Below are 26,110 nucleotides of genomic sequence, written 5' to 3'. Positions count from 1 at the left end.
AAGCCCTTATGTTCTGTTGGATGACTTGGGAAAAAAAATTGCTACACTTGTGTAAGTGTAATTAATATGTCAGTTTTCTTTCTTCACAATTGTTAATACTGTATATTTGGGGGAAAAATTTGGACTGCTTGTTTGGTTGTCAACTAAATGAATGATAATTAAGCTTTTACAGGTATACACTGCTTAACATCTGTTTGGGCAATGTCCAACTGCATATACGTTTGTGGTCTCATAATTATTCAGTTACCACAAGCAACTCCAAACTAATCCCACTGCCCCGCTTTCTCCCCACAGCCCCGTGTCGGTCCCCACACTGATCCCACAGCCCCGTGTCGGTCCCCACACTGATCCCACAGCCCCGTGTCGGTCCCCACACTGATCCCACAGCCCCGTGTCAGTCCCCACACTGATCCCACAGCCCCGTGTCGGTCCCCACACTGATCCCACAGCCCCGTGTCAGTCCCTGATGTTTACAGGTACACTACAGTATCCCATATAGCTTTGCTAAGTATGTAACATGGTTGTTCACACAACGTCCACATTGCATATGCCCAATTTCACAGAACGTATTGTGGCTGTTAAGCGGCACATAATATATTTGTTCACCTCCAAGTAACCTCATTCAAAGTATTTGGTTTGGTTGTAGTGGGAAAGCTTGGATTCTGATGTTAAATTATATTTTAATCATTGTTTTGTAAAAGAATGAAGGAAAGTAAAGAGTGCAGCAGTTGGCCCTTAAACCTGCTTTGCAGTTCATGGCTGATCTGATCTTTAATCTCAATTCCACTTTCCTGCACCTTTTCCACAAAACTCAATTCCCTATAGGCCAGAAAATCTTTTTGCCTCTTGAACATGCTGAACCAATTGAATTCCACAGCACTCTGTAGCAGAAAATTCCAAAGGTTTGCAGCCCTTTGAGAATCAACACTAAGCCTGAAACCATACGACCTGATTTTAGAGGGTTCACCAAAGGAAATATCCTTTCACAACCCATTCAAAAATGTTCCATCAAAATCATTTGTTTCACGAAATCACTGCTCATTCCAGAAAATATAAACCTGGATTTTTCTGACAACTGACATTTAAAAATCGCATGCCACTTGAGTAATACTGTGTTTTTTAAAAATTAATCTTGCCAAAATGAGTAACTTCACCCTTTCCACTTGTTGCACACCATTTGCCATTTTTTTTGCCTCTCTACCTTTTGCAGAATTTTTGACATCAAACTGGGGTATATTCGACACATCAAAAAGCAAAAAAAAATTAAAAAGCAATCAGAAATATAAAAGAAATGCTGCAAATACTAAGCAGATCGGACAGAATCTATAGAGAGAAGTAGAATCGACTTTCTAGGTTAACATTGCTGGGAATGTAGAAGGAGTCACCCAGTGCTGGGCCGTAACAAGATGCAGTTGTGACCTTGTACTCTCAAGATAAGAGTGGGGATGACAAATTGATGTGCAAGAAACTAGCAGAGAAGGATAGCAACAGTTTATTCATTGGACAATGTCATGGTATGATAATTTACTAAGTACGTATCCTAAGGTATATAAAAAACACCACTTGCTGATAACGGTAGAATGCGCCTTCTCCAACTAACACTGTTAGTTGCAAGTGTTACAATCCGGCAATAAAGAACAAAGAACCTTGATTTCGACTCAGTCTGGTGTTTGACTCACTCATTCATGAACAAAGCAGACCTAACAGTAGTCATCAACTGAGATGTTAACAGCATTTATCTCCATAAATGCTGCCTGATTTGGATGCATCACTCCTTCATCCAAGGCCCTGGTAAAGATTCCTGAGGCATATTAGTCACTGCTTGCTAGCGTAAAGGTCATCTGTGTGTCCTGCTGATTTCTGTCTTGCTCAGTAGTGATCTACCCTTGTGTTATCATGAACCTGTATCTTGTATAATAATTTGATGAATTGTATCTTATCAGATATCCTTCAGAAACTTGAAGTATATTCACTGGCTGGACTTTATCTTTCCTGCTAATTATATTCTCAAAGCAATTGAATAAATTTGTGATATGTGTTTCCTCTATAATAAAACCATGTTGTTTCTGCCTTATATACTTTTAGAAGTATTTTGTTATTTCTGCCTAAAAATTAAAAATTAAATAGAAAAAAAATGGATTCCAGTATTTTCCCTGCAACTAATTGAACTGGCATGTAGTTTCACATTTTCTCTCTCCCCTTCTTATATTTGTATTTACTGCTTTGCTCTGATCTTTTTAGCTTTTTTGGAATGCTGGAAGATCACAATCATCTATTATTTTCTTCAGTAGCCTCGTGTACAGGTCAGAAGGTCCAACTGCTTTATCAACCTTTAGTCCCATTTGATTATCTCGTTCTTTTTATTGATGTGGTTTGTTTTACTTTCCCATTTTCCCATTACTTATAATTTGCAGTATGTTTTTTATATCTCCCGTGAAGGCTGGTGCAAGATACTGTTCAAGTCTCAGCCATTTTCTTATTCCCCACTACAGTATTAATTTCCTTAATTAATCTAGCAAGGGATTCATTTGACATTGCTACTCTGGCTTTTTAATGTTCATGTTGAAGTCTTACAGTGTGTTTTTGTACTTTTTGTCACTGTTTTCTTCATCTTTCTTTGTCTCAGCTTTTGTTTCGGTTTCTAAACTTCAGTCTTTTCTCAAGCCAGTTACTATTTTTTGCAACTTTATAAGTCTCTTCAAAAAATCTTAAATTCTTTAGTTGACATTTTTTTCTCTATGGTGTGTATGCTTTTTGTAAAATATTTAATTGTCTGCCACAGTTTATCCACTGTCATTTTCACTCTACTTTTCAAATCTGCTGTTATGTCCTCGGATGTACCATCGGAGGTCTTAATAAACACTAAGAAAAGCTTGTAAATTTAGAAGCACAATTCTTACTCACATCAAGTACTGGTCATGTATTGGTACACTGTCGCACTGAGCATGCTCACCACTCAAGTGTGATGCGGCTCTTACAGTCTTGCAGCGTTCATGCTCCAGCATAAAATAGTTCCAAGTTTCCTCTGTATATAACATCCCACCTTCTTTTAAAAAAAAAATTAAAAGATTTATTAAGATTTAAAATTTCTTAAAAATAAATTGTTACTTCTTTACTTGGAATTGCCATTAAGAATTAATTATTCTAATTACACAATTGCATATATTCTTTTCAGTGGAATCACACTGGTGGTAGGATGTTGCTTCTCCACCTCGTAGACCTTGTTGCATCTGTTTGGTTTGGTGGTGTAGTACCCTTGTGGGTGGTGGTGTTGTTTGCCTCGTTTCTCCTGTTGCTTGCTGTTCAGTCGTTACGGTGTTGTTGGTTGGGGTGCCGGGTATTTCAAGTCAGCCGCCAAGGGTGTTGTTCGCAGTGACGGAAGAGCAAGGTAGGGATCTTCCTTTGTCTCTCGACACTTTGTGAGTGTGTGTTTAATTGTCTGTAAATGCCTCTCAATTAATCCATGGCCCTTGGGGTAATGTGGTGATGAAGTAGTGATGGTCAACCCATATTCTGCAGCTAGTTCTCTGAATTCATGCGATGTGAATTGGGCCCCATTATCACCCTGTTCTGTGAAGAGTGCACGTACTGCAGCAGTGATGATTGATGCTTTCAGTCCTTCACTTTCCTGATGAAGGGGAATTTGGAGTAGGAGCAGGACACAATCAGATACCATTCTTGGTTTTCTGTGAACAGGTCTGCTCCCACTGGTGGGTATTTCCACGGGTATCATCTCTTCCTTTTGTTGTATATTTCTGGCATGCCAGGCATGTATCCACCATGTTTCCGGTCCTTATACATGCCTATTCAGTAAACTGCTGACTTTGCTCTAAGTTTGCACTTCTCCATTCCCATGTGGCCTTGGCGCATTTTCTGGAGACTTTCTTTTTTCATTGTCTCTGGTATTATCAGCCGAGACCCTGCCAGCAGTATACCGTTCTCCAGGGATATGTTGTCCCTGACAGACCAATACTGACGTTTTGGAGGCTGTACCTGTTTTATCCTTTCTGGCTATCTCTGTATCACTTGTTGGGAGAGCAGCTGTAGCATTTCATCTTTTGCAGTTTCTTCTTTACTCAGGTTTAGTTTGTTACTGGTTACCCTGATGAGGTGATGTATCTTGATCTCCATGTCTTTCATTTCATTTTTGTCATTTGGGGAAAGACATGACAAAGCATCAGCAAGCGCCATTTCCTTCCCTGGCCTATACTTCAAGGTAAAGTCGTACCATTGGAGGCAGTGGAGTAGCCTCTGTAGTCTGGCTGGTGCCTTGCTTAGCTTCTTCTGGATGTGTTCCAGTGGGTGATGATCACTCTCTACCACAAACTGTCTCCCACAGAGGAATTTGTGGAATTTTTCGCATCCATATACGACTGCCGACAGCTCCCTTTCAATATTGGCATATTGGCGTCTCTGCCGTTATCAGGTCTTTTGAGGCAAAGGCTATCGGTTTTCCTTCCTGCACCAATGCTGCCTCAAGGCTTCTGATGGAAGCATCTATTTGTAATGTGACAGTTTTTTCTGTCATAGCAGCTCAGTTCTACTTTTCTGCAGACCACTTCCTTAAGCTTGTCGAAATCTTGCTGGTGACCTCTGAAACTCCACATCCTCTTTCAGCAACTCTCTGAGGTTGGCTACATATTGGACCAGGTGGAGGAAGCTTCTTAGTTCTTTTATGTCCTTTGGATGTTCCATTTCAGCATTGGCTGTTACTTTCTCTGGGCTTGGCCTGACCCCTTCAGGTGTGTCCACCATTCCGAAGAACTGGCACTCCTCCACCTTAATGATGCATTTCTCTGCATTGAGTTTGATGCCGGCTCCTTTTGTTCTCATGTACGTGGAGATCGTGGGTTTTCCCATCTCTACCAAAGATCTGAATGTCATCTGCGCTGCCGACAGCCCCCTTGCATCCCCTGTAGGTCTTATCTGTCTTTTGCTGGAAGATGTCTTGGCTCACCTTTAGGCCAAAAGGTAGGTGCAGGAACTTGTACTGGCCAAATGGAGTGTTGAATGTTGTGAGCAGTGTTGATTCTTCATCCAGCTTCACATTCCAATACCCATTCTTGGCATCTATCTTACTGAAGATTTTGGATCCCGCTAGTTCAGAAGTGATGTCTTCCAGCATTGGTATTGGATAGTACCCTCTTTTGATTGCTTGGTTTAAGTCTTTGAGGTTCAGACATATTCTTAGGTGGCCATTTGGTTTTTCTTTTACTGCTATAGAATTTACCCAGTCAGTTGGCTCCACTACTTTTGCTATTACTCGTTTTTCTTCCATTTCTTCCAGCTCCTGCTTTAGTTATTGTTTCAGCTCGATTGGCACCTTCCATGGAACATGGATTATTGGTTTGTATTTTGGGTCTATAGTAATGTGGTGTTCAAAGTTCCCAAAGCACCCGACTGTGTCATCAAAGCATTCAGGGTACATGTCCACAAGCTTGGCCTTATTTGTGATCGGAGGGCGTTGCTCAAGCGGAGTGTCGCCATTGATCCTCTTGGACATTTTCTTCTCCCTGATCTCATTGTTTACAGAGATTAGATGCAATTTCTGACAACTATTCAGGCCTAGGATTGCTGGTCCGTCGGTGTCCACCATAAAGAATGTGCATATGATGCTCTTTCCTTAATGTCTGCCTTTTATTTGGACTTTTCCTAGTTGTTTAATCACGGGGCCACCATCGGCTGTGAGCGTGACATTTGCAGCTTCTAGTGTGCCTTCCTCTGGGTACCCATTCTTTATTTGCTCGGGGAACATCTGGTGGTACAGTCTAATTTGTGATCCAGTATCCAACTTTATTTTCAAGTTGAATGTTGTTGGTTTGTTTCTGATCTTTTAACTTGGATTGTGGTGTGCAATTCATTTTTTTCTCCCTTCCCTTTCTTGGACATCACATGGAGGAGTATTGTTTCGATGCCGAGTGTCAATGAGTCAGAGTCACTACTGTCGCTTCCCTCGACATGGTGCACTTTCCTTCTGTATTCTTGGTTTCTCTCTCTTTTCATGTCAGACTTGCACATCTTTTCCCAGTGATTGACCTTTCCACAGGTCCTGCGCTTTGAACCATACACAGGACATTTGTTGCAGTCATCGAAGGGGTGTATTCTGCCGCACCTCCTGCAGTTCTCGGATGTCTGTGACTTTCTTTGTGTGCGCTTTATGGCATCGATCCTTCTATCAGTGTGCTGCGTTAGCCTGCACGGACAGTGATTGCATTTGCCTCCTTGCTGCGTCTCTGGCATCTGCTAGTTTCAAGCTGTCTTTTCCTATGAGAGCTTTCTGCCCTTCAAGATGAGCCCTTCCCCAGATTAGTTGGTCGATAATTCTCTCCTCTATTTCTTTGAACTTGCATTTTGCTGCCATGTTCTTTAGCCTTGTGAGGAAATTATCTACTGACTCATCAGGCTCTTGTTTTAATCCCTGGAACTCCCTATCGCTTTATTCTCTGGTTGGATTTCGGTTCCAGATGAGAGGAAAATTTTTCAAACATCCTTTCTGGGTTATTTTCTTCCACATTAGCCAGCTCCCAGCTATTAAACAGGTTTAGTCCTTGCTCCACCATCCAAAAAAGGATGTTACTAACCCTTTCCTCTGGTGTGATTCCCTTGAGGAGACTTTTGAATGCCAGGATGCACTTCTGCCTGAACTTTTTGAAAACCTCTATGATGTCGTCGGTTTCCATCTCCATTACTGGGTGTAATGATGCTGCTGCGGCCATTTTCTTCTCCATCACTGGTAGTCAGGTAATGCTGCTTTTTCTTTGTTTCCTTCTCTTCGTGTTTATTTTGGTTCCTAGGGATTTTTTTCGATTATGGTGTGAGTTTCTATCAATCCAACCGCTGCCACCATGTTATGTCCTCAGTTGTACCATCGGAGGTCTTAATAAACACTAAGAAAAGCTTGTAAATTTAGAAGCACAAATCTTTACTCACATCAGATACTGGTCATGTATTGATACAATGTCGCACTGAGCATGCTCACCACTCAAGTGTGATGCAGCTCTTACAGTCTTGCATTGTTCATGCTCCAGCATAAAATAATCCCAGGTTTTCACTGTATATAACATCTGCCTTTGCCAACTTACTGCTCAAAGATGTGTTATTTGTCTTCAGTTAGTCAGAGCTCCATGTTTGAACTTACGTGTCACTCTAGATTTGAATATGAAATGCTACAACTACCTTTCTTCATAAGATCCTTCTTGATGAAATTAACAATTAATCGTGTTTCAGTTTGCTTGATGAAGTCTGAAATAGTCTGTACTCTACTTGAGCTCGCACCTAATGTTCTCGGGAACTATTTCAAATGCACTTTTTTTCAAAACTTGTTTGCTTTGCCCCATTTATTTCAAGATTAAACTCTCTCACAATTATGACGTTACTTTGCTATGAACAGCCTGAATACATCTGGGATTGTCTGATCTCGGAAGCTAAACAGGCTCAGTACTTGGAGAGGAGACTGTCCAGGAACACCAGGTGCTGTAGGTTTCTGTGAGGGGCTCTGGGCAAAGTAGTGACTCTGTCTGCTTTACGATAGACAAAGTTAAAGAATTTCATATATGTTACATTCTAAATGTAGTAATGCGTGACAATAATGGAACCTTTACAGTTACACCTTATCTGCAGATAGTTTCCATGGAGTGTGCTTCTCCTTCCACAGATGCTGAGTGACACGCAGAGTCTTTGTTTTTATTTCAGATTTTCAGCTCTGTGTAGGCCTTGGCTTGTCAGATACAACTGAGCTCTAGGGGAGCCCACCAAATCAGCCAGCATCCATGGAAGGCAAAACATATCCAACGTTTTGGATAAGGAGTTTTTATTTCGATCTTGCCATATTCCATATTTTTAACCTACATATATTGTGAGATAAAAAGGAATTGCATATAAAGCTGTTGTCCCTTTCTGTGGAGCTATCATCCTACGAAAATTGATGCTTTATTTTTAAAATATGTTTGATATCACGAAAAAAAATTGTCATTCGGCATTTTATCAGGCACGTCAGTCTTAATATTATCTATCTTGAAGGCAATTCAACCTAATGCTAAAATACTACATTACCAAGGTAGGAGAAATGAAAGGTAGCACCTGTGGCTTCCTCCAAAATGGCTTATTTCATATCAGAGGTTCAATTTGGATAAATAGAAAGTGACCAGCTTAGTAAGAATGGAGAGAGGTTGAAATAACTGTTTAATGAGGTAGAAATGTCATCAGAGGTCCTTTGTTTGCTCTAGAGCAGTGGTTTTCAAACTTTATCTTAACACTCACATCCCACTTTAAGTAATCTCTATACCATCAGTGCTCTGTGATTAGTAAGGGATTGCTTAAGGTGAGATGTGGGTGGGAAGGAAAGGTTGAGAATCACTGCTCGAGACCCCATTGTTACTGAAATATTTTGCTGAGAAAAATTGTCATTGGCCCATTTCCTTTGGAGTTATGAAACTGTGCACATGACAAGTCAATTAGGTACAATTAAAACAGTGGTCTTCAAATTTTTTTCTTTCCACACATATCCCACCTTACGTAATCCCTTACTAATCACAGAACACCGATGGCATAGGGATTACTTAAAGTGGGATGTGAGTGGAAAGAAAAAGGTTGAAAACCACTGCTCTAAATCATTTGATGGGAAGCAAAAATGCTACTGAATCTCAGCATGGTTAGCAATACAACACAGGAAGCCTACTGAGAGTTGCACGTATCCCAAGATGCATCATGAATGGCACCATTTAAAAATAATGCCACATACCAAAAATTTAATGGTTTAAAACTTGAACAACTGAAATTATACCTTTCCAGCTGAGGAAGTGGTAGAAGTATTTCCTTTTGATTTCTCCCTGCCACTTGCATCAGTGATAAGATGTTCAATCATTTACTCATTCATTATCTACATTATCATCCCCAATGAACTGGCCCCCTGCATTGCCACAGCTGAAGTGAGAAGAACCCTATCCAGGTGAACTTAGACAGGGCAGTGGGACCTAATCAGGAGCTGAAGCACTGTGCGGGCTAACTGATGGAGGTCCTTGTGGATCAACACGTCACTGCAGCAGTCCATAATTCCCACTGGTTTCAAAACGGGTCCCATCATCCCGGTACCAAAGAGGACAACATTAACAGTCCTCAATAACTACCACCCAGTGGCATTGACCTCCACCAGTATGAAATGCTGTGAGCATCTGGTGATGGAACACATCAAAGCACACTCTCCAGAGATACTGGACCCATTTCAATTCACCTACAAACGAACTGTTCCACTGATGATGTTATAGTCTTGTCCCTCAACTCTCCTGACCCACCTGGAGAATGATGCCTGGAGAAGGCTGCTGTACATTGAGTTCAGCTCAGCATTTAATATGATCATTCTCCAGAGGCTGGTGGAGAAGCTGTCCTCGCTGGGATGCAACACCCCTCTCTGTAACTGGATTCTGGAGTTCCTAACGGAAAGACTACAGTCTGTCCAGGTCATCATCAGAACGTTGACCACCATTACGCTGAGCGCTGACACACCTCAGGGCTGTGTTCTTAGCTACTTGACCCATGACTGCCAACACCAGATCCAGCTCCAACAGTGCCATCAAGTTGGCAGATGACGTGATAGTAATTGGCTTCAGCATCAACGATGATGAGATGCACTACAGAGAAGACACTCCAATGAGAGCATGCTGGCTGCATCATAGCCTGGTACTGTTGTGGAAGAGCATTGAATCAAGGTCAATCCACAAGACTATAAGAGTGGCAGAGAAGATCACAGGAGTCTCCCTTCACTTTAGCCCTCCCCCCCACCCCACCCCCAGCTCCTTGACGTGATCCACTAGGATCGTTGTTTAAAGAGAGCTCAAAAAAAAAATAATCGAGGACCACTATCACCCCACAAGCAATATCTTCCAGCTATCCCGTCAGGAAAGAGATACAGGAGTATCAGAGCCAGAATCACCAGGCTGAGAAACGGCTTCTTCTCCTGAGCAGTGAGAATGCTGAACAATTGATGAACTGCTCTTACAAACCCTCCAAGATTCTACTAGTTATTTAACAATATTGATTTTTTTTAAATAAATGCATATATATATATATATATATATATATATACTGCACATGCATCGTTTGTATGTGCGTTTTGTCAGTGTGTATCTTTGCATGTTTTTGGACAAAGGACTGGAGAACACTTTCGTCGGATTGTAGGAACAATCAAATGATAATAAACTTGAACTACATATAGATCAAAGATTTGACCATTTGATACTTGTCTTTTAAATTGAAACTCTTGTGACTTTTAGCTTTTGTAAAATCTGTGGATTTGTCATAAATGTTGGTTTGCAAAGTTCATTTAGTTTTGTTTTTGCTGAGGGATTGTTTTTGAAATGTTGTTTAACAGCCAGAGGTCGCCAACTACTATTAGTTGAAAGAATATCTTGTTTTAAGCTGACGCGTGGTAATAACTGCTGCTTTGCCTGTCCATTCAATGATGTTAATTGCTTATTTTCACCAACATTCGAAGCAGACCAGAACATATTTTCTGTTTGTTTCCATTGAAATATCATTGAGTTAGATAATTTGAAGGGAAGAGGACCACACATCCAACATATTTATTTCAACAGATCAAATATTTTTGAGATGGTATACATGTTTCTGTATACATGTCTGACATCTGGGTACTCAGCAAAATTAAGATTTGCCAAGGCACTAAAAGCACATTGTGATTGATTGATGTTAAAGTAGGCTTCAGTTGTAGATCAACCTTGATAGATTGCTGCTATTGATTGGAGAACGTAGTGAGGTCCTTCTGTATTCAACATCAGGTGATGTTTTATGGATTTGTAAAGCTTGTCTTCAATAAATATCCTTTTTGTATATTTATTACTGATTATAGATACATAAATCTTAGAAGGAGAGGCAACATTTGATTACGTGCAGATTAACCATATTTAATAAGAAGCTCTGGTTAGAGCACACTTATAATATTGTGTTCAGTTCTGGTTGCCTCATTGCAGGAAAGATGTGGAAGCTATGGTGAGGGTGCAGAGAGATTTATTTGGATGATGCCTGGATTGCTATACGTTGGCAGAGACAGGGCTTTTCTCTTTGGGCGACTTAATTGAGGTCTACAGGATTATGAGAGGCATAGACAGGGTGGACGGCCAGCAACCTTTTCTTGGGGCAAGAGTAACAAATACCAGAAGATATCTGTACAAGGTGAGGGGAGGAAAGTTTAGGGGAGATGGCTGGGGTATGCATTTTTTTTAAACACAGAGTAGTGGGGGCTTGGAAAGCATCGCCACAGGTTGTGGTGGAGGCTGGTACTATGGGGACTCCTAAAAGACTCCTAGGCACATGGATACAGGAAAAAATAGAAGGTTATGGATGCGAGGTCGGGAAGGTTTAATTTGTTGAGATGGTTTCTACTGGTCGGCACATCGTGGGCCAAAGGTCCTTTACTCTGTGTGCTGTAATATCCTATTACTAATGCTTTAGAATTCAAACTACTTTTTGCAGATGGTGTTGTATCTAGAGTTAAAAAACAAATGAAACTTTTAAGGTATTGTATATCAGTAAAGTACGTGCCCCTTTGGCTTAAGTTAGTCGCAATTCTGTAAATTGTTGAGTATTTAATTTGACCGCATTTTTCTTTTGCTGATTGATAGATGATGACCCAGTCTGGGTTGAAAGGAAAGCAAGGTGGTCCTACATCTGTAGCAGTTCCTCAGAAAGCTGGAAGCCAACTGGACAATATGTTGGATGAACTACATGTGGGGCTGAATAAGTTGGGAGTTGCAACTGTAGCAAAAGGAGTGTGTGCTGCATGCAAGAAACCCATAGCTGGACAGGTGAGAACTATCTAGACTTACAACGACCTTGTTTGTCTTCAGATGTCAATGGAAATTGTCTGCATAACTTATAGTTGGGAGCTTATAGTTTTCCAATTTCATGGTTACAATCTTGTTCTAATTTGCAACACTGTTCAAAGTTGTGAAGCATCTTTTTACTTAAACAAAGGAATGAAAGCCAATAGATGTTTGTTCCAGTATGTTTCATGGGTTATGGTGACAATACAATGCAGTTGTTGATAATAGTACTGCTATAAGCAAACCTGTTTTGGACATTGTTCATCAGTAAGATTTTTCCTGTACTTCTCGCATTTCCTTATGACCGAAGGAAGCCATTTGAAGAAATCACATTCAGTTCCCCATTTTCCTTGTTACAATGTCACTTGCAAGTTTAGCATTCCATCTTCTGAGAAAACTTCTACTTCTTCAAGATATATGTTGTATAAATATTTCCAGTGTTATCATATACCCTTGATTAAAAAGCTTTATTGTATAATTGTAGAGGGATTTATGCTGTTATTTAATTAAGTGGGTTTGTGCATTATAAAATCACAACACTGGAGAAACTCGGTAGGTCAAACAGTGCACGTTATATAGCAAAGATAAAGAGACATAACTAATATTTTGGGCTTAAGCCCTTCATTAAGATGCCTTGACCTGCTGAGTTTCTCCATCATTGTTCTCTCTTTGACCACAGTATCTGCAGAATGTTGTGTTTTTACCTTGGGATTGTGTGCTCGTTCTCATCTTTTATAAATTTTAAAGTGAGCTTATTTTCTGTTAGGTTGTTACTGCAATGGGTCGTACTTGGCACCCAGAGCACTTTGTGTGCACCCATTGCCAAGAAGAGATTGGCTCTCGGAATTTCTTTGAACGCGATGGACAGCCATACTGTGAGAAGGACTACCACAATTTATTCTCCCCTCGCTGTTACTATTGTAATGGACCCATTTTGGATGTGAGTATCTCCAATATCTGCACAGCATGGATTAAAAACAGGATACTATTGTTGGTGAAAAGTTAAAGTTTTATATAAACAATAAAATATTGTCTCCTCTGGGAACGTTTCTTAGACCATTCTTTGTTAATAGAAATAGATTACGTTAAGACCTAAAGTTATTGGGAAGGAGAATTTAGTGATCCTGTGGTATTTCTTGCATGCCAATATTGTTGAGCTGCACTTGAGCTACCTGCGTACAGAATTATAACTGTAATATTACATCCCTGGGTATGCAGTGTTTCATTTTTCACTAATTCTCTAATCTTGTACTCTTGTTTGCAGAAAGTGGTGACTGCACTGGATAGAACGTGGCACCCTGAACATTTCTTCTGTGCCCAGTGTGGTGCTTTTTTTGGACCAGATGGTATGATGCTATTTCTGACACTCAGTTCCTTGTGCAGTTTGCCCAAACCAGATTTTGTCTTTCGGAATTGTACAATAAATTACTAAAAATAAGAGGCATTCCAGAATGATGCTTTACATCCTATTGCAGTGCTAACCATTCTCAGTATTGACCAAACCAGGCAGCGGTTACGAGATTTGGTCTAAAATTACCATTAAATATATTGTACTGCCTTGGCTATCTGGACTGGTCAATTTTTAACCTCTCTACTGTGTTTTGAACAAGAAAAACCTTCTGGAAACATAACTTGTGTGTGATCATGCATTATGTAGATTTTTGTCCATCATGACCAAGTATTTCAACCACACATTCGATCATCTCATCACATTGGCTCCCTGTCTGTTCAATGTTGTGACATTTAATCTTGCTAGTTATGAGTTTTTCCTAAGTAAATGCAGCTAAATAGAACCAATACCCACAATCAGATGTTTTGTTCATATAAAATTCCTAATTTTTATTTTATGGTTGATGTGATTGATCTCATTCCAAGCATATGAACTTGTAAGAATTGCTGAACAAAGCTGGTAGAACATTTTCAATGGATCATCTGCATCATTGGGAATGGTTTTGATTCATAATATGTGATGAAAAAATTCAGAATAGTCTTAAAGGAGCTGAGCCTGAATTGGAAAGAGGATAAGGATTCTGTGCATGGAAGACCTTGCCTCCGCAGACTTGATCTGAACTCATGCAGTTATAGTCCCTTGTGACCCAACCTGACCATGCCAACTATCTAAATCATTGAACAAATTCATGATAAGGAAATTATGCCAATTGTTCTGAAACTTTTGATTTTGTTCGTAGAAACATGATCCATAGGCTTTTGTCATTGAGTGACATAAAAGTAGTTTACCTGCTTAACTAAAATTGGAAAAGAAATATTTTAAAGAAATATTGATTTTAATCTTCCTTTCTCCATTCTCTGCATTTTTTCTTGCTCTTATTGGTTATATCTGCTTGATCTTGCATTTAACCGAATGAATATCTGTTCCATGTTTTTTTTTCAATCAGCAGGCATTGGTCTCCCAGGAGTAGATAGTACTTGGGCTTGCTGTATATAAAGACCATAATCCAAGGGCAGGCAACTAGCAAAATCGGGCAATTTAGCAGGCAACAGAAGACCTCTTCCTTCTCCAAATACACCAGGTTTTTTTTTTTGCCAACTCATTACTTTAAAGGTGTTTCTCTTCTCTCCCCCGCCCCCCCCTCAAGAGTGAAAAATCCCAAAACTGCTGAAAATTGAAATAAAAAGTACAGGAAATACCAGAAATTTCTGCACCTCCATTGCTGCTGCTTTTTCCACACACACACAAGCCTCGTAATGAGCTTGCAGAAGGAATTTAGCCAATCAATCAAAATGTAGTCATGGACCGAGTTCCAAATTCTGTGCACATTCACAAATAAGCTCCCAAATTTGGTGACAATCCTGGACGAATCCCCAATTTATGTTGCACTCCCCAGCAGCAGTTAGAAGGTACACAAATGAATGAGTTAATTTTAACACAAAATTTATGAGCCTAACTAACAATAATGGAATTAACTCAATAAACTTAATAGCTATACACCAGTCTTAATGGCAACTCTATATCAACAGCAGATTATTATACAACATATGTGGGGGAGAAAAACCCAGACTATTACAGTCCAGGCTGAAATGCCCCAAAAACCAAAAACCCCCACATCAGTCAGGTCAAGTCTGTCAGGGGAACATAAGACTGCCTTGGGGTTCGAATGGGCTACCACTGCCCTTCACTTCCTTTATCCAGGAATTTCCACAATGACCTCCTGGTCACTGTACTTTAGGGTTCACAAGTGCCCTTCTTGCACACGAGTTCTTTTCCTTGGAAGGAAAGCACTGGTCAATCCCGCACATTCCACTGACTAACCTCTCTCAAAACTCGCGCACTGGGGTTTTTAAATTGCCCAGCACTGCCTCCAGCCCTCCCCATTGGTGGGGAGGTTAGCAGCTGCAGGCTCGCTCTCCAGCGAGCCCATGGTCGTCTAGTGCGTGGTTCCCGAGCTTTGACAGCTGGCAAAGTCCCCTAGTGGCAGCTTAGCTCTATAACAACGCCTAGTGGCTGTCAGATCCCCACAGCAAGTTCAGTTCTTTGACAGCTGGCAAAGTCCCCTCGTGGCAGCTTAGCGCTACTACAGCTGTCAAATCCCCAGCAGTAAATTCAATCCGATCCTCAGTCAAAAAAATAGTCAAGGCCCATAACAGAACCTACTTGGAGCATGTTTTTTTTTAACATGTATTATGCCAGCACAAGTATAGGCCCTTCAGCCTACAATGTGTGTCGACCTGTGTAAACTTATTCTACAACAAGAAAATGTTACCATACCTCACAGCCACAACCCTCTATTTTTCTTCCATCCATATGCCTATCTAAGAGTCTTTTAAATGTCCCTATTGTACCAGCCTCTACCGTGACGCCCATCAATTCATTCCAAGCCCCTACCATTCTCTGTGTAAAATAACTTACCTCTGAACTTCCCATCACTCACCCTAAGCAGTTGTCCTCTGATATTTGCTGTTGTTTCCCTAGGGAAATGGTGCTGGTTGCCCATCCTATTTAAATCCCTCATTAACGTATTAAATCACCTCATTCTTCATCGCTCCAAGGAGAAAAGCCCTAGTCCTGTCAATCTTGCTTCATCAGACATGTTTTCCAATTCAGGAATCTCCAATCCTGGTAAATTTCCTCCACATCCTTCCAGTGATGAGGCGGCCAGAACTGAACGCAATACTCCAAGTGTGGTCTAATAAGAGTTTCATAGAGCTGCTGCAGTACCTCATGCTCTTGAACTCAATCCCCCGACTTATGAAGGCCAAAGCTTCATGCGTCTTAACCTTGAGGAATCCATGAAGTTGGACACCAAGATCTCCTGTTACTCCACATGGTGTCATTAACCACATACTCCACCTTTAAGTTCAACCTTCAAAAATGCATCACTTCACACTTATCCAGATTGAACTCCACCTGCCACTTCTCTTCCCAACTCTGCATTCTGTTGTAACCTACAACAACCATCTATACAACACCTGTATCATCTAAAAACTTAATGAACCACCCCTCTTCTTCATCCAAGTCATTCATAAAAAATTTAGAGCAGGGTTTTTTTTTCAATTAAATAATTGAGGATTAGCTTTATTATTTGCTATTCACAATAATGCTGAAAATGAAGAACCAATGGAATGAATTCACTTTTTCATTTATGATTTAATCAGACTGATGCAGTTTCCCTAAGTGACATCTAAAAAAAGCTCCCTTGTTCACTCATCCCTTCCCGCTAATCACCCCCTTGGCACCTTCCCTTGTGATTGCAGGAAGTGCCACACTTGTGCCCACACCTCCTCCCTCACCACCATTCAGGGCCCCAAACAGTCCTTTGCTATGAAGCAACACTTCACTTGTGAATCTCCAGGAGTCATCTACTGCATCTGGTGTTCCTGTTGTGATCTCCTCTACATCTGAGCAACTGGACACAGACAGGGAGATCGCTTTGCTGAGCACCTTTGCCTTAGTCCACAACAATGACCCACTGGCCAATCATTTCAATTCTGCCACACACTCTCACGCCAACATGTCTATTCATGGCCAAGCCAAGGCCACCCATAACACCTAATATTCCATCTGGGCCCTCTCCAACCAGATGACATTAAGAGTGACTTCTCTGGTTTTGCTTGACCACTCCCCCTCTCTACCCTATCCCTCCAGCTCTCCGTCCCTTCCCTTTATTCACAGAGCAATTTCACCTCCTCCCCATTTGCTGTTGTACCCTCTCTCCCCTTATTCACCAGTGTCCGTCCCCCTGCCCTTACCCCACCACCATTTTATTCAGGCACTTGCCTACATTTTGCTCATTCCTTGATGAAGGGCTTGGCCCAAAGTGTTGCTTATGCATCTTTATCTTTGCTATATAAAGTACACTGCTGTGTTTCTCCAGCTTTGTGTTTTTACTGTAGACTTTCATGTTTTATTCTCTCCTGACAATTTGCATTGTCCGGCACCATTTAATCCTTAGATCATTACAGTAAACAACCATGTAGATCCTATTCCTTAGATTGGGAGAAGCAGCTGAAGAATATGTTATAATTGGGAAGCATGGACGTTGGGAACTGAGGATAGTTTTATTCGTTCACTGTAGCTGGAATTTATTTATCTTCCATAGTTGCACCAGAGAACAAATTTTGCATCATATTTGCAGAGTTCTGCAGATAGAAATAGGAATTTTTAAACAGGCATTTTCTGTAAGTCTCAGCCTGTAATTTTTTAAATCATTATTACTATTTTCCAATCTGGAGTTGGTCGACATCAAGAAGATTTCACCCATCCACTTTCAACAGGGGCCATACACCGTGGGGCACGGCACATTTAAGGGGGGGAGGGCCATGGATTGCCATCATAAAATATTCTTAATGTGTTTTCTTGTGTAGCCGACAGGAGAGAAGTACGGAAGAATTAACTGGACTGCTTCACAGGGAAGGGGGTCCGTAAACATTTCAGCAGAGTGTTTGGGGGGGAAGGGGGGCCACAGCCCATTGAGAATGGCTGTCATTTGGGTTGGTGCAGAGTGGATTTTATACAATGAAATATTTCCTTTGCAGGATTCCATGAAAAAGACGGGAAGGCCTATTGCCGCAAAGATTACTTTGACATGTTTGCTCCTAAGTGTGGTGGCTGTGCGCGAGCGATTCTAGAAAACTACATCTCGGCCCTCAATTCGCTGTGGCACCCAGAGTGTTTTGTGTGTCGGGTAAGAGAGAAAGTACCTGAGTGTATGGCTCACAGTATCTTTAAGATTAAGATTCTTTTACTGGAATATTTTATCGTGTTCTCTCATGGCCCATCCCTTCGCAAGCATAGATGAACACGCTGTCTTGTAGCTCTTCTGTCCTCACAGAACTTTTGTTCTGTTTTCCGTGGAGCTTCAGGCACCATGTTCCGGGCAAGGACTCCATCCGTAACCGAATCCTGGTCCGAGTCCTTCCTGCGGGGAGCGGGACGAGGGCAGGATGTAATGTTAATATTATATTAAATTTTCTTTAGTCTTTTGTAAGCCATTAGTATTGCCCATGCCCCTTACAGTAAGAGAAAGAGAAGGAAAAGAGACACCCTGAATATCCATGGATTCACCTCCAGCACTTCTGTGGCCACACAGACCCCTATTCTATCCATCAGCAACCTGAGCTCCAGATCCAAACCCCTGATGTGATCAGGAAGCCTTCAGCACCCGAGGCCCTTCAGGACCCTTCTTGCCCTCAGCATCCTCTTGAATCCCGGTTCCGATACCTGATTCCACGAGCCAGTCTCCAGCAGCTCACAGCCTTCAAATGCTATAAGACAGCAACTGTATTTTAATTTTTGTATGAAATAGCACATCATGTTAGGACAGATTTTGAAAATGAATCTATAATTTTACATCAAGAATGATATCACATTCTGTTAAAGAATGGAATTTTAAATCTGCAACATGTCAACTTCTGATATCAGTGTCCCGTGATAACCTTGCAGTAACATAAATAACTGTCTAATCATTTGGTTATTTTCTGCTTAGAGCTGGTCAGTTTTATTGATGTAATTTTCAGCATATCACAAAGTTTCAATTTTACCTTTGAATGAAAAATACTGAGTACAACACAACTTTATTAGCTTTGCAAAGAGGGTGCTCTGTTACATGAAATGACCTGTTGTAACCTATGATAGGGTCTTTCTGTGAGAAAACCCTAACACAAAAGGGCACAACCCTTTTTTCTATAGTTTACCATCCCATTCTACAGCCTGTTTGTGACTATTCACATGACCTATGCTACGAGCCCAGAGGACCCCAAAACCCAGCAGCAATAGAAATTCACCAAGACAAATGGTTACTTAAAGAAAAGATGCTTTTCATTATCTTTAAAGTTTGATCCTGTTTTCATGTTTAACTTATTACTGCTAACTTAACCCCCTTTAAATTCTAAGCACACATGTATGTAATGTGTGTGTAAGTTTAGAAAAGTTCTTTGATTTCACAGTCCAATCTCACTCCTCCAAGTTCACTGGTTGCAGGCTTATACTGTGCACAGAATTTAACATGTATGAAGTTCACTAAGCTTTGGAGCTTGAAAGGTAAATGGTTACTGCTTAGGAAGGTTCTTGTCGGTTTTCAGAGAGAGATTTGTGGTTTGCTGGACACAAACTGATCCCTTTTAATTAGTCATATCAGTGTTTTGCGAAGAAACTTGCCACATCAGGGTTTTTCAGATGATAACCTCTTTCTTTCAGGTCACCACAGAGTTCCTTTTTGTTTTCTTTATTTCAAGTGAAACATTATACAGCCAGCCATCTCCTCTGGTAGGACCACAGCACTCACAACCCACAACCTGTCTTCAAAATGGGGTTTTTCCACAAGCTTGTCCTGTTCCAGTCCCGGCTGCTGCTGTTGAACTCAATTCTCTCCCTCTCTCGCTCTCTCTCAGAGAAAAGCCTGTTTTACTCTCTCTGCTTGCAAAATCACATGACCCTCTTAGAACAGCAACTTGCACTCAGACAGACTGCAGCTCCGAACCTAATCCTGAGTTCTTTCATCAGTTGCTTTTCAAAACAACTATCCATTAGTGAAGTCACTTGGGTACTCCCCAAAGCTTTTGCAAAGGTATTCGGAGCCAGCCTGTCGAGCTGGAGCAGAGCTCCAGTATTTTAAATGAGATCTGTTTTGAAGTCTTTGTATGTGACCTACATTTTAAAAAAAACCTACCACACTTTATCTCCCAAAATCATATCTAGATACAATATAAAACACAACATATTCTGTCACACCTGTAATCTGCAGACTTCAGCAAAATACCGAAAATGAGTTTCGAGAACAGCATGGGCTTGGTTCTCACATCCTGCAGCTGCCCTACTAAAAGAAAACAACATCTTTAACAGACTAGTATTTTTCCATTAAAAATATTCTTTATAAGCCTATTTGTGTTGCTAAAATTTATAGAAAGAAGCAAATCTTTACAATCTGTACTAAAATCTATCACCATAGTCTTTTATTCTTGACCTAGAAGTTGAGGTTTGGCTGTTTGTTGGGCTATAGGATTGATCTGTAGTGTAAAAAAAAGTTAATCAGATCACGATCTTTGACCCTGCAGTTCTGTGAATGTAATTTGTGATGCGTGAAGCACTCAGAATGTGCAGGCAATACTTCAGCCATTGTGCAGCACAAAGTTGGCACTTCCTGGGAATTTGATTTGTGAATATTCATGAACCCTGGACTGAGGGCAAGCTGCATCTGCACAAAGATCATCAATTAATTTTTTTTAAAATTTAATTTAGACATTCAGCACAGTAACAAGCCATTTCTGCCCATGAGTCCGTGCTGCCCAACTACACCCCATTAAACTGCATCCCTGGTACATTTTGAACAGTGGGAGGAAACAAGAACCCTTGGGAAAAACCCATGCAGATGCAGGGGTAACGTACAAGCTCCTTACAGGCAACGCTGGATTTGAACCCTGCTCCCGGTTGCTGGCACTGTAACCGTGTTGCACTGACCGTTACCATAATCGAGCTGCCCGTTTATGGGAGCTTAGCTCATTGTGTTCAGTTGCACTGCTTCTGCTTGTATGCTCATTCATTCTGAGATTGGATGTTGCAGGTCCCATCATATTGCATCAAACACACAAGGCAGATTGGCATCTATCTACAGAGTCCATGCTTCCTTGCTCTTGTTTGGGCTTTTGTGGATATGCTAGAGCTAGAGGTAGCAATTGCAATGATGTTACTAACAGATAGTGCTCCTGAGGTATCCACAAAGATCTTGAAGAAGGGTTCAGGCCCAAAACATTGATCATGTATCTTTACCTCCAATGGACGCTGAGACTTGCTGAGTTCCTCCAGAATTTGTGTTTTTACTGCAATCACAACGTCTGCAGACTCAGGTTTCACTTCACAGAAGATCTTGTGCTTTGAGATCTTGCTGCACGTTTCGCTAACTGGTAACAAGATGGATGGCAGTACAGTGCCCTCCATAATATTTGATACAAAATTACATTTTTCTCCTTTATTTGCCAGTTTCACAATTTTAAATCTGTATTTGAGGTTATATGTATACATTTTGGTTTGACCATGTAGAAATTACAGCACTTTACAGACATAGTCCCCACATTTCAGGCCACCGGAATGTTTGGGACATTTGGGTTCACAGGTGTTTGTGAGAACTCAGTTATGTTTAATTGCTTCATTGGTGCAGGGATAAGAGAACTAGGTTTGCTTCTAAACTTTTGATCACCTTTGGAGTCTGTTGTTGCCATTTTTCAACCTGAGGACCAGAGTTGTAGGAGTGAAAGTCAAATGAGACTGAAAAACAAGAATAAAACAGTAAGAAACATCATCCAAACCTTAGGATTCCCCAAATCAACAGTTCGAAATATCATTAAGCAGAAAGAGCGTACTGGTGAGCTCAGTATTTCAAGGACGATCTCTACTGGTGATGACTGAAGAATTCTCATCATAATGAAGAAAAATCCCCAAACACCTGTCCAATAGATCAGAAACACTCTTCATTCAGCAGGCAGGAGTGGAGGTGTCGATGACCACTGTCTGGAGAAGAGTTCATGAGCCGTAATACAGAGGCTACACTGCAAGATGCAAACCACTAGTTACCCACAGAAACGGGACGGCCAGATTACAGTTTGCCATGAAGTATTTAAAAGAGCCTGCAGAATTCTGGAAAAAAGGTCTTGTGAACAGATGAGACCAAGATTAACCTGGAACAGAGTGAGAGCAAAAGTGTGGAGGTGTAAAGGAGCTGCCCAAAATATCATCTCATCTGCGAAACATGGTAGTAGGGGTGTTATGGCCTGGGCATGTCTGGCTGCCACAGGTACTGGTTCAGTGATCTTCATTGATGATGTAACTGCTGGTGGCAGGAACAAAATGAATTCTGAGGTGTATAGAAACATTTTATCTGCTCAAGATCAAGCAAATGCTTCCAAACTCATTGGCCGGCGCCTCATCCTACAGCAAGACAATGATCCCAAACATACTGCTAAAGCAATAATGGAGTTTTTCAAAGCTAGAAACTGGAAAATCCTTGAACGGCCAAGTTAGTCATTCGATCTAAATCCAATTGATCATGTCTTCCATCTGCTGAAGAGAAAACTTGCCCCAAAGCAAGCAGAAGCTGAAGATGGCTGCAGTGGAGGCCTGATTGAGCATCACCAGAGAAGATACTCAGCACCTGCTGATGTCAATGCACTTCAAGCAGTCACTGCAAGGGATATGCAACAAAGTACTAAAACATGACTGGTTTTATAGTGCCCTGAAATGATGGGGCTAAGTATAAAAGGTGCTGCAATTTCTAGGTAAAACACAGCAGTTTGCAGACACCTTGGTTGAAGTTAAAACACAATGCTGGAGAAACTCAACAGGTCAAACAGTGGACTTTATGAAGCAAAGATAAAGATACAGAACTAATGTTTCAGGCTTGAGCCCTTCATCAGGGCTAATAGTCTAAATATAATGATGGGTGAGGTGGGGTATTGGGTAGGAGCAGGAGGCAACAGTCCCAAAGGCGGGGGGGGGGGGGGGGGGGGGGAATAACAGGTGGATAAGGGAGGCCACACCAGCCAGCTGTAATTTTGACATGGTTAAACCAAAATGTACACAAATACCCTTCAACAAAATCTGGAATATGCACTTTAATCACGTGAATTGTTTGATCACAAATTTAAAATTGGAGCACGGGAAAAAAGAGTGGGGGGGAAAGTGCCTTTGTCCCAAACATTATGGAGAGCACTGTAGGTAAAAGTTTCGTCCATAATTCATAGAAAGCCAAGAACACATTTCATTACATTGAAACCTGCAAAGTGGTAATATTAGAGTTCTTCCCAGGAGTGAGGATAATTTCAGTTCTGTGGAATCTGAGATGCTTGATGATCCATTAAGTTCTGTGACTGGGTCAGGACATGCTTTACTGAGAGTGTGAGTGCGCAGAATGAAAGGTGGTGAGATTCTGATGGACTTGCACATGCCCCTCACCAAGAGGCTCAAATTATTCAGTGATATTCCAGAAGCTGCTCCTCTGTTTTAATTGGTCATAGACGTTACAGTCATTCAAGTAAATTTTAGGAAGCCCCTGAACAAATTTTTCTGCTTGCTTGGTAATCTCTTGAGTAGAGATCCTGTGTCAGATACCTGGTGTCAACCATGAGAACAATGTTGCTGGCTGATTGGAGATGGGTAAATATAAATTCAGGGAATGCTGTCTTGGGGGAGGACTGAAGTTGGATTAGTTATCCTGACAGTAATTTTGAGTATTTTGCAGAGACAACATCTATAGAATCTATCCAGTGCTTTGAAATTCCCAAGTGCCAATAGGAGAACGGGGGTTGCTTAACAGTCAATGAGCTTCATGCCAGGTTTGAAATCATGATGTTTTCAGCATTGAAATATATCCAAGAAAGGGTTCCCACTGGTCATCTGCAAATGTCAGCCAACCTGCACCCTGTATATAACACTCCCCCCCCCCCCCCCCCCCCACCCCCGAAGATCAAGGTCTGTTGATCAGACCTTGAAAGTGAGGGCAACTTTCCATATTTTGGAAATAAATTTTGGGGGGATGGAGAATTAAATGTGACTGTGTGAATGATCCCTAATCCTCTGCTGTGGAGAACTGAGGGTGACTCACGTGAATCCCAGCACCTTCTTCCAAATGATTTTTATGGGATCCCATCAAGCTTCTTACTGCAGTTATGTGCAGCCTTATGCAAGAGAGGGGGGAGTTCATCACATTGCAATGTGTATAAATGAAACGCCTGGTGGCTATGGCTCCATAACTGGAAATGTGTATTGATGTGCACGTGGGTGCAGTTGTGGGTAGGTGGGATTTGCTTCCCCTAATTTTAAGCAAATGTCGGAGGTTTGTTAAACTTTTCCACTGCAGGATATCATGTTCTTGGAGCACCACTTTGGACATTTGCTTCCCTACACTTCCTCCATCTGCTGATGTGGGGCCCTGTTGAGCTCTAAAGTAAAGGTTGCCAGATATTGTTTAAAAAAAGGGAATTTTAACTTTTTTTTAATGCTCAGTTACATTTTGGACATAGTTTTTAGCTTCAGTTTTTTTTCTTGCATAGGAGTTGTTTTAACTTGCTGTAACTAGAAGAATCAGTTTCAGCAAGTCATAATTTTCAATGCTTGGCAACGTTTTCAGTGCCTAAAGTTATAGATTTCTTTGGCATTTGTTGTGTTTTTTTATAAAATAAATTACATTCCCTTATTTCTTGTGACTTAAAATTTCCCACAAAAAAGGGTTTTCTTCTCCTTGTATTCCAACACCTCCAGTCCTTCCCCCACACTACTGAAGCTATTTTCATCTCAATTTGCCAATGTTGCTCAGTTTTCTTTGTGTTCATTTTTAGCTTGGCTTGTAATGGCACTGCTCAACAGCTTCTCAGTTCATCTGGCACTGAGACCCATATTTGTGCCTTCCCTACTCATATTGGGCAGAACAGTTAGCATAGCAGTTAGTACGGTGCTGTTACAGCGACTGGGGTTTAAATCTGATGCTGTCTAAGGAATTTATAACATTCTTCCTGTCTTTGTGTGGGTGGGGTGGGGGGGTGGGCTTCGGTTTCTTCCCACCATTCGAAAAGTACCAGAAGTTGTAGGTCAATTGGGTGTAATTGGGCTCGTGATCCAAAAGGGCCTGTTACCATGCTGTATGTCTAAATTTGAAGCAACCTGCAGCATGGTGAGCAAAGTGATTAGTGCAACACTGTTACAGCACCAGCATTTAGGACCGGGGTTTGAATCCCACGCTGTCTGTAAGGAGTTTGTGTGTTCTCCCTGCGTCTTATTGGGTTTTCCCCAGGTTCCTCCCACCCATCAAACGATATGGGATGTAATTGGGCTCCTGGGCTAGACATACCTTTGATATCAGTGTTCTCCTGAGAATTTTGCTCCTCTTGTATTCAGGTCAGCGTGATTGTACACTGGAATGAGCAGTTGTGGAAAGCTTCATCCAGTTTGGTTTCAGTTTCCCTTTCCATGCCCCAGAACTTCTGACAGTAAATGCCAGTAATTATGGTGTTTTCTAATGTACATTGTTTAATTGCCAATCTGCAGATATTTGCTAGTCTCCCGATCTGAAGCACTCTTCAGTTCCCCATAGTGCTCATAAGGCCACTGGAGTCTCATAGTCCTTGAATCAAGGATGCTGCTCCCCTCTGCCCAGCCACATGCTCTCCAGGCTGTGCCAACAGTAACTACCAGTTGTCTTGATCCACACTGTCCCTTTTCAGTCTCCCAACGCACAGCTCTCTGATCTCCACAAGCCCCTCCACTCCCTCCTCCAGGCCTATTAGCACCAGAGACTCCAGAAATTGACTGCTGGGTGGGCCCAACATCCAGACAGTAAACCATGTTCATAATGTGAGCACAAATGGAGCAGGGAAAATTAGGGTACGGGTTTCTGGTTCTGGACACCCCTCAATTGATAAGGTTGTAACAATAATAACAAAAAAATTGCTGATCTGATTTCTCTTACATATTCTGTTCACTATTGCCAGTTTTAACCACCAGATGCTCCTTTTGTGGTGTTGGGACGAGCCTGGGAATGCCTGCACATGACCACTTCCCTCTCTGTCAGCTCAGCAGGAAAATGATCATTCATGGAAAGATCAGACTGAGCAGACTGTTTACTTTTATATCCACAGTGTTGGTACCCTTGCCTTGTAGCCTCCACGTGCTGGAGCACATCATGACCTCTCCACGTGCACTTCATTCCACATGTAGTCAGAGTGTAGTTTGCTGACCTGTATTAATCCTGGGCTCAACAATTTGTTATAATATTTTTTATTCCTTTTTCAAATCCTTGGCTTTGTTTCCTCCTACATCTATAAGCCAGTACATA

General features: G+C 41.3%; 1 protein-coding gene across 1 annotated transcript in view; it reads left to right on the top strand.

Annotated features, from left to right (window-relative positions):
- The window catches only part of LOC138761496 (paxillin-like), a 184,202-nt gene that overhangs the window by 148,898 nt on the left and 9,194 nt on the right, over positions 1-26,110 (top strand). Inside the window, exons 8-11 of the mRNA XM_069933720.1 lie at positions 11,634-11,816; positions 12,601-12,774; positions 13,099-13,180; positions 17,829-17,977. Of these exons, the coding sequence (XP_069789821.1) occupies positions 11,634-11,816; positions 12,601-12,774; positions 13,099-13,180; positions 17,829-17,977 (588 nt within the window). The remainder of the gene's footprint in view (positions 1-11,633; positions 11,817-12,600; positions 12,775-13,098; positions 13,181-17,828; positions 17,978-26,110) is intronic.

Source organism: Narcine bancroftii, chromosome 4 (genome assembly GCF_036971445.1).
Source record: "Narcine bancroftii isolate sNarBan1 chromosome 4, sNarBan1.hap1, whole genome shotgun sequence".
Classification (NCBI taxonomy): Eukaryota; Metazoa; Chordata; class Chondrichthyes; order Torpediniformes; family Narcinidae; genus Narcine; species Narcine bancroftii.
The sequence above is the reverse complement of the archived record's forward strand: the minus strand, read 5'-3'. Positions and strand labels throughout refer to the sequence as shown.